We start from the raw sequence: 9471 nt of genomic DNA on the forward strand, positions 1-9471 counted from the left end.
AAGTTAAAAGGAGATTACGTAGACAAATAAATTAAAATAAAAAAAATTTTTTTTTTTCTTAAAGTCACGGATTTTTCAAATCACGGATTTGTAGAAGCACAATTGCAGCTCCATTGTCGTGACATGCGCACGCTATTTTTGAAGTCACTATTAGTGAAAATTACTGAAGCGCTACAATCGCGCCACTGCAGCTGGTCTACAAGCGTCTATTTGACGACGGGCATAGCATATCCACGTTTCACTAACGTTGAATTACTATCTTCGACCCATTCTATAACTTACTGTTGCCGTCAGGTGTCTCTGTTAAGTGGACAAATTCGTTTACTACAATATCATCTGCACTACTACACGCTAAACCGCAGGGACCCATAACCCTTACTTCAAAACTAGTGGTGTTATATCATACATAGTCAACTGTAACCGATTTTACAGGCCTACCGCGTCGGTTCCTGAGGTAGTTGCGCGGTGCGGGAGGAGTGACTATTTACGTAACAGTCACGTCACGCTGCACACGGTATAATTTCAATAACATTTTTCTGACGATATTCAATAACAAGTTTATTGAAAAAAGGACCAAATGGCTTGTCATTCATTTGAATTAGCAATTAAACAGTTTTTTTTAAATTATCGCTTCACATAACAACAATTGGACTAATTTGGTAGGCACTTTTTTCAATCAACTTGCTATTGCATATCGTTAGAAAATCATAATGAAATAATCCCGTGTGCAGAACCGGCAAACATTTTGACCAATGACCTTGAATGCGCCTTTAGAATACATTTGAAGTCTCTTTGGTGGTGAGGTGCGGATAGCGACGGCGGGGCAGTATCGTATTGAGCGCGCGATTGGCAGATCAGTTGACCCTTGCCTCCCACGTCTACGTCCCGCTGACATCAAGGATATAGTCGCGCGCATTAAGCTGTATTTTTTACATATTCCCAGAAAGACAGGAGAAAAAACAAAAATATGATAATTGTTTTGCACACAATTGTACGTTGGGCCAGCTTTCCCCCACTACGCCACTTTTTAACCGACTTCAAAAAAAGGAGAAGGTTCTCATTCGACTGTGTTTTTTATGTATGTTACACGATAACGAAATTGCCTCCGTGGCCGAACGGTTACCATGCCGGACTGCCACGCAGAGGCCCCAGGTTCGATTCCCGGGCCGGGAGATATATTTGCATGGCCTACATTTATTTTTCTCGAGAGTTTGGGTGTAATTTGTGGTTATAGACAACCAGTGTGTGTCCATGGCACCCGCGGGGCTATGTTGAGTGTGTGCGTTACTATTATTAACTCTCGCTTTTGTGAACCGATTTTGACGATTCTTTTTTTGTTGGAAAGAGGGTACCTCAGTATTGTTTGAAGAAAATATTCCACCTCTAAGGGTGGCAAACTAAGTGATGACTCCGGTTTCGCGCACTTTCCGGTAACCGATTGCAATAAATCTTTTTGAAAATAGATGTAATTTTACGAATTTTTGAGTCGGTTTTTTTTTAGTACTCTGTACTTATTCCTCCAGATGTTTGTCGGTTTTTGTACGTAAACTGTCACCCCTACCGCACCGCGCAGTTACCTTAGGACCCAACTCAGTTAAGCGGTAGTGTAATCTTAGATATTTAATTTGTTTTGTTATAGCTATGACTTACTTTATATCTCATAATGTCGTTTCGGTATTTGGTAAAATGCCTTGTACTATCAACTTAAGTGTGTAGTCACTGGCAAGACGTCCGTATACGCAAACTACGAACATAGCACTTTGTTCTTAAATTTGATTATTTTTGCATGTCCATAAAGACAAATCCACAATTGTACTGATTAATAAAGCACTTGAAACGTCCTCACCACTCATAAAGACTTGAGAGCGTCCCAGAGGACGGCGACGCGATCGCCAAGCTCGGCTATAAGCCAATTCTACAACTGGTACCCTGGACGCAACTGGTGGTTACCAGTGTCGGGTTGCTGAATCAGCGGCGGCGGTAGCATATCCTCACTTGAAGTCAGTGTTGTGGAAGGTGGCATACCTAGATAAAAATAATGATTACAATTTGCTTGAACAACGCCTGTCAAAATTTAAATAGCAATGTTACAGAGTAATTTGATTAATTAGGAATAGCGCCTGACAACTCTCTTAATGCAATTAAATATTAAGAAAATTGTCATTCATTTAAAATCAGGTGCTTATTGTTGAATATAAAATTGTCTCTGCAAAATACGTTGGTTTTTTTGTTCACACGTGGATAAAATGGCGTTATTTGTTTAAACTAATAATAAAATACTTATAGTACAGAAGATTTATTTCATTTATAGAAGAGCACCCAACAATGCTTATGGGCCCAGCTCGCTTCCACAGCGCTACGTGAACAAAATTGTGTAGCGTTGTCGACCGCCGAGGCGGAGTATTTTTTTTTTTTGTTTATGTAAAGAAGGAGGCAAACGAGCCGACGAACCACTTGATGGGAGGTGGTCATCGTCGCCCATGGATATTTGTAACATCAGATGAGCTGCCTAAGCGTTGCCAGCTTTGAGAGCCCTGTAAACACGCTTTTTGAAGAACCCCACGTCACAGTGCAAAGGGAACACTTCAGGAGGAAGATCATTCCACACCTTGCAGTTTCGAGGAAGGAACGAACGAGATGCCCGTGTGGGTTTACAATGCCAGGCATGTAAGATGTGAGGTTGGGCTCTACTCCTTTGGCGGGAGGTGCGATGGTAGAAACGAGACGGCGGTGGAACACACATAGAAAGCCAACGTCTCTCCGTAAACTAAGGGGCTCCATACCGTCTGTGAGTTTGGGAGTCTGTGGTATTGCGGCCGCCACTACTGCTAGTGAGTTACGAAATATGAAAGGTCTTTCTATGGATTTTGAATGTAATGTGATTCCTAATATTAAGATGGACAATATTGGAGCCATTTGTATTACTAAAAGTTTTGAAAATAGTTTAAGATCGAAACATATTGATATTCGATATAATTTTATTAAAGATTTGATTAAAAATAATGTAATAACGTAATAACTGTTACTCAGGGTAATAGCAATGACAATTTAGCAGACATGTTAACCAAATATTTACATACGTATTGATAAATTTACAAATTTTCATAACTTGTTAAAAGTTAATCTGTGTTGATTGTTAATGTTTTGTAATGTTATGTAATATCAAAGCGAGGTGGAGTGTTGAATATTGAATTGTCTCTGCTTTTGCGCTTAGAAAAATACGTTGTTTTTTTTTGTTGACACGTGGATAAAATGGCGTTATTTGTTTAAACTAATAATAAAATACTTATTGTACGAAAATATTTATTTCATTTATAGAAGACCACCCAACACTTATGCATTTTACCACGGAAGAAAAAAACTTTATTGATTTATTATGATTGTCAATATAATTTAAACTTTACCCTGTTGGCATACCGTTGAAAGTTCAATAACATGCATACCTATTATTACAAGTTACGGCGTTTTGATATTATATTGAAATTTCAATAAATTTGCTGCCATCTAGCTTTTAATTTCTGAACCACGACGAATTGGAGTTATTATTGTAATTTAGAGCTCCAAATAAGAAGCGACCATATTGCAGGGGTATAATATAAGCTTTACTTTCGTTTCTTGTATCAAAATAATTTTTTCGATAAACAGAAAATTGAGAATTTATTGAAATAAAACTTTCCCATGATATGAAATATCACCACGTGCACTCCGAAACAGCGTAACAAGGCGTTTTCTAGGATTTTAGAGAATTTCCACGAAATAATGACACAAGCATATCGTACAAAGCGAAAATGGGGGACCGAGCTCAGATACGTCTTTCGAGACCTATAGTTGCCACGCGTCCGACGCTAACTAACCACTTCTACTGTATTTATTGTTCTGTGCTAATTAGTAATAACGCCTGACACTTTTCTTAGTGCAATTAAATAATAAGAAAATTGCCATTCATTTAAAAGCAGGCGTTTATGCATTTTATTTTACTTTCACCAACTATTCAAACAACTTGTCAGGAAAGAGTTTTAAATATTCTACAAAGCAAATTACTCAATAACTTTTTTATATTTGAATAGGATAGTTATAAAATTTCAGTTTCATGTAGTTATTTTTACGACTTTCATGGTGCTAAGCTCACAGCAAGTAACTTTATTATACCATGAAGACTACGAATTAATAAACTTACGTTAAAAGTTTAACTACTAACCTTCATTCTCATCTTCTTCAGCCAGCCATTTCTGTATTTCAGACTGATACATCCGTCTCTGGAGTACTTCTTTCGTACGCGGTCTCGATCCAATGAATGTAACATCCACCTATAACAAAATTTACACGTAAATCAAAATAATGCATAGTATAATTGTACCTATAAACTGTTGAGCACGTGTCTCTTCTAAAAGCCATATTCATATGCTTGTATGCACTGTAAATTTTGCATTGCTTTGATGCATCGATCGAAAGATTATCTACGAAGACGCGACATAAAACAATTTAAAATGTGATGTGGTGATGGAAATATAATCAGTTACCTCATGATGTATCCATTCACCGTTTAAATAAATTGAATTCGTAAATACGTTCCAATGTAAATGTATCTTACCCCTGGTGGCAGATATTGTCTAAGTTCGTCAGCCATGTCACCACCAACGCCCAATCTCTGCGCTTCGTCCCAGTTCGTATGAACTTCTTCGTGTAATAATTTCTCCTCTGAAAAATATTAAATTGTTTCTTTAGTTTAATAACTAATTTCAGTTGGGAGTTATATTTTATATACATAAATAGAAAAGCCTTATATATGCACTTAATTAATGGGATTTATGCCTAAATAAATAAATTTATTATTATTATTATTATTATTATTATTATTATTATTATTATTATTATTATTATTATATACTAAATCTATGGCACTGCCATTTAGTGTGCCTTGTAAATCTCAAAACAATGTAAAATCAATTCCATGTGCATATTTTACATCTTTATTTTGGTTTTAACAGCCTTTTTGCCTTAGCACCACCTGTGAGAATATTATGAATTTTTTTTAATTTTCAACAACGCCTTAGGCATTTGTTTTTATTTTTTTTATTTTATAATATCTAGTGAAAGTCTACTGCGTTCTGATTTTGAAGGGTAAGGGTGCTGGTGAAATTACCAGCACATGGGACTTGTCAACTTATGTCACAGGGTGACGAGCGCAGTGGCAGTGCCCCTCAGACCTTTGTAATTTAAAGCGTTGAGAGGCAGCGCAACTGTTATGGACAGGCGTGTCGCTTACCACCAGGCCCACGGCTTGTTCGTCCCGTCACTTGGTATTATAAAAAAAAAGTGATCATCAGCCAAAGTGCGAATCCGTGCTGCCAAATCGGATTCAACAGTTAGGGAATCACCACAACATCGGACGACGCGAAGTCAAACGTAATTTCGTGTCGTGCGACTTGTTCGTGCCGTCACTTAGTATTACAAAAAAAACTAGTTGATTGAAAAAAGAGCCTACCAAATTAGAGAATCGTTGTTATGTGAAACGATAAAAAAACTATTTCATTGATAATTAAAATCATTTGGCACGTTTTTTCAATGAACTTGCTATTGAATATCGTCAGAAAAATCTTGTTGAAATGATCCTGTATACAGCGCGGTATAACTGTTAAATATATAAATAAAACTCACTGACAGCGGGTGCGGGTGCGGGCGCATGTAATAAAAAAATGTGAACACAAGTAAAACATCATTTAAAATGCCTCACCGTCTCTCTTTGTAGTGCTTCTCTTATACTGTATCCTGAACCTGAAGGCTTCTAGCACGCTGGCAACCACTATAGTCAATACCACCATTGTAAATAGATAGAATACCTGAAAATTTTATAATTATTTAGACGTATTTAATATGAAACTTATAAATATTGCACTATACTATCTATGACAAGTTTAGATACATTTTTCATTCAGTTTACTAACCATGAAATAAATTCTGCTAAACTGCCCTGCGACTGTGGCATACGCGTTCATAAGAATAAACCAATTATTGACCACAGTAAGCTCGAACAGTGTCACACCACTTGTCAGAATGTTCTCGAAGTTGTTTAAATAGTAGTAACCGAGTGTCGTCGACGCATTTTCCGAGAATTTGTAGAAATCCTCCACTGTTGTATTGCTAAAATCATTCAAGGAGTATTTGTACCAAAACTCTGTATTCAATTTATTAGCAAACAACTTTTAAATACAACAATTAATACATATTTACATAATAATATTACGAATAACATAATAACACTATGAAACAAATTTTCAGACAGGTTTCTGTTTCTGGTTTGACAGTATTGGTTTCTGTTTAATTGGGCAGCAAATAACAATATGTAGAAAAGTCAGCAGTATCTCTGAAATTTTGCTTTTGTGGTTGTCACACTGGTATGTAGCTGCCTAATAATATAGCTACAGACTGGTATTTATATTATCTCGCAAATCTACACATTTTTACGTTCTTTGTCATCAATTGGTTGATATACACTATCGATTTTAAATATATTGTTCCCTTTTTGTGATTGAATGAAGAGAAACGCGAAATTTTTTTTGTTTCCCTAATGGTAGCAAAGTTTATGCAGGGAAATAAACATTTTTTCATGTTTTAATGATAGAACCAGTTAGAAAATAATATAAATAACCCAGAAACGAAAATCGTGTTACATGGTGTAATCAAGGAATAGTTTAACTGTGTTAAGAGTCAACTTCGATTTAGCACCTGTGAAAACATACTGAGCAAAAATATACATCTGTTATTAATGCATACTTGTATCATTCTATCAGGCGCACTTTCAATGATAAAACCCAATCAACCTTAAACGCAAACTATACTTACACGCAGCAGTTCTTCAAATCGTATTCAGCAAATAATTCCATACCAACGATAGCGAAGAAATAGTACATAACCAGCATAACACAACCCGCCGAGGACATGAGCGGTGACAACAGAACCAGAGTGCCGAACACATCGCGGTACCGCTTCTTCAATTTGTAAAGACGCATTAGTCTGGTAACAAAATAAAAAATACAATCACTACACACATTAGAGGCATTTAACAACTAACTAACAATTAGATGGTCCTAAGTAATTCATAGTCATAAGTTGCTCCTCCAACATAAATCCTGTAAGGGTACTGCAACTTAACTTACTTCACAAGTACAGTATCTATTTTCATTATCATAAAACTCATATAATGGACCGACTTCTGTGTGCATAATTCGCGATTACGATTTATGAACTAATTTTGATGATTCTTTTTTGTAGGAAAGGTACCTCAGTATTAGTCCCATTTAAATTTAAAGAAAATATTCCACCTCCAAGGGTGGTAAACAAGGGGACGAATTTCAATAAAACTTGGCAAACAGATGTTATTCCACGAACTTTTGAGGTTGTTTTTTTTTATAAAAAAGTTTTAATTATTTCTAAAAACAGTTCCGTTGTAAGAAATTTTTCCACTTATTTGTAAACAATTATTGTCTTCTTTATTTATTTAGTGCAGAGTAATATATGTACAAAATATATACATTTATTCTGAAAATTACCGGGCATGGCAGAATAATGTTTGGCCAGGCAAAATGACCAGTGTTTATTGGTCTATAAAATTGATAACAACGAAATAAAGTCGGTAATCTAAATCAGTTTGTACTAATGCAGTATACCTGAGCGGTCTGAACATAACAACAATAAACAGCTTGGGCGCCATACTGAGCAGCACCGCACCCATCAAAGCCAGCAGTGTCACACTGAGATCGAACACGTTCCAGCCACTCTCTAGGTACGCGTGCAGCCCGCTCGCCATCATTCGAAGCCCGGCTTCTACTAGGAACACTGCAAGCAACATAATAAGTATAGGCTTTTTCATTCTTTTACAGCAACGCAATTCAGGCCAAATGCACTTATTATCAGGTTTGGAAATTATCGAAATATTTATTTTCTTTGATAATTACTTACGTCTCATGATGACGGGCACAGTTGCAGAGCCTATAAGACCTTTGCGATAAATCGCATTAAAATGCTTTGAATGACACTGCAACTATGACAAACCTTAGTGATTTAAAATGCGATTAGAAACGTGAAAAAAGTGAAAAAGTGTATTTTGTCCTTTATACAATAAATAAATTAAAAGAAAAACTATTATAGATAGGCGTGTCGTTTACCACCACGACTTTTCGTCCCGTCACTAGGTTTAAAAAAAAGAAATGTTTGTATACAATTTATGTAGCTCAGTTGTTAAGAGCGGCCCCGGCATCGCAATTTTCAGATCTTCGCGCTTCTGTGTTCAAGAATACTAAACTTACGTGTTAAAAACAGCCAAGTGTCCCACGACGCACAGAGCAGCCTCGCGCTGTCCTGCAGATCTCCAGCAGCTTGGCACACGCGCAGGACCATGGCTACTCCGTTACCGACGATAAGAGCATCTAAAACAATAACAAATTAGTAAACTTTAGTTAAGAAGAAGAACAGAACTAAAATACACATTTTTTACCAGCAGTAGAACTCCTTGTGAAAGAGTTCGTTCAGGGTAGTACTGCCACCTTACCTATTTCTGCGCCAAACCAGTGGCACTGCAACTGTTCAAGTCTTTGCACCATATACGGAAATGACAAGACAAGTGTGAGAACTATATCGCACTGTTAATACAATAGTGTATTAACACAAAAAGAGGACTTTCTTACAATCGATGAAAAACGAATTACTCATTTCCCGCAAAAAAAATATTGAAATTTATATGTTATAGTTTATTAGAGACATTTAAATAATGTCTCAAATATATTTAAAAAAGGAATTGAAAAAAAGAATTTCATGTTTTTGAATAAGGATTATTTTGGCCAAAAATAGCTCACAAAAAGTGTATCTCATTTAGAGTTAAGTAGGTATCTTTTGATTGTTTCTTGCAATATTCTAACGAGAGTTTTTTTAACGAGTACAAAATCAAATTTTACGTTCAGTAATGATATAAGGTACCGGAGGGTATTAAGGCCTAGCTAAGGGAGATTTCAAATAAAATGAAAAATGTAGTCGTTAATCAACAGGTTGAATTTCTAATCAGTCTTAATATAAATTAAGGACTATACAATAATAACATAAAATAACAACTTCTGCCATAAATAAAAACAGGATTAAAACTTTTTAAAAACTTTATTTATAGGCCTTAATTTACTATGGCAGGGAAATTAGGCCTATTACTTCAGCAGTCTTAAATATTTATAATAACTAACAATATTTAGTATTTGAGATCCATAATCAGGTATGTGAAGTAATTTAACATTAAATACTATAGAAAATTAGATGGATTTGCTGGTCAAGCAGACTGATACCGATCAATTTAGTTGCAGCCATCAGGACACTCAAATGTGTCGGTACCATCAACCGACAAACCAACACATTCTTCATGGAACCATTTTCCAAATTTTTGGCATTTTCGCATGTCAGCCATCTTATCTTCTTCGCAAGCATGGCAGT

The 9471-nt window shown here is 35.9% G+C and overlaps 1 protein-coding gene across 3 annotated transcripts in view; it reads right to left on the reverse strand.

The window, feature by feature from the left end:
* Nucleotides 1-288: 288 nt before the first annotated feature.
* Nucleotides 289-9471, reverse strand: part of LOC113225375 (two pore calcium channel protein 1-like) — a 21270-nt gene continuing 12087 nt past the window's right edge. For 2 of the 3 annotated variants that reach the window (XM_026457664.1, XM_026457665.1), the window contains exons 10-17: nucleotides 8307-8426; nucleotides 7668-7836; nucleotides 6844-7014; nucleotides 5946-6141; nucleotides 5735-5840; nucleotides 4592-4698; nucleotides 4199-4307; nucleotides 1526-2025 (exon numbers count right to left, since the gene is read on the reverse strand). In XM_026457664.1, coding sequence (XP_026313449.1) covers nucleotides 1916-2025; nucleotides 4199-4307; nucleotides 4592-4698; nucleotides 5735-5840; nucleotides 5946-6141; nucleotides 6844-7014; nucleotides 7668-7836; nucleotides 8307-8426 — 1088 coding nt within the window. In that variant the 3' untranslated portion in view covers nucleotides 1526-1915. Of the gene's footprint in view, nucleotides 301-1525; nucleotides 2026-4198; nucleotides 4308-4591; nucleotides 4699-5734; nucleotides 5841-5945; nucleotides 6142-6843; nucleotides 7015-7667; nucleotides 7837-8306; nucleotides 8427-9471 lie in introns of those variants that run through there. The other variant, XR_003310017.1, reaches the window with a different exon arrangement.

The sequence above is a fragment of the Hyposmocoma kahamanoa genome, unplaced genomic scaffold (assembly GCF_003589595.1).
Source record: "Hyposmocoma kahamanoa isolate Upper Pololo Valley unplaced genomic scaffold, ASM358959v1 160, whole genome shotgun sequence".
Classification (NCBI taxonomy): Eukaryota; Metazoa; Arthropoda; class Insecta; order Lepidoptera; family Cosmopterigidae; genus Hyposmocoma; species Hyposmocoma kahamanoa.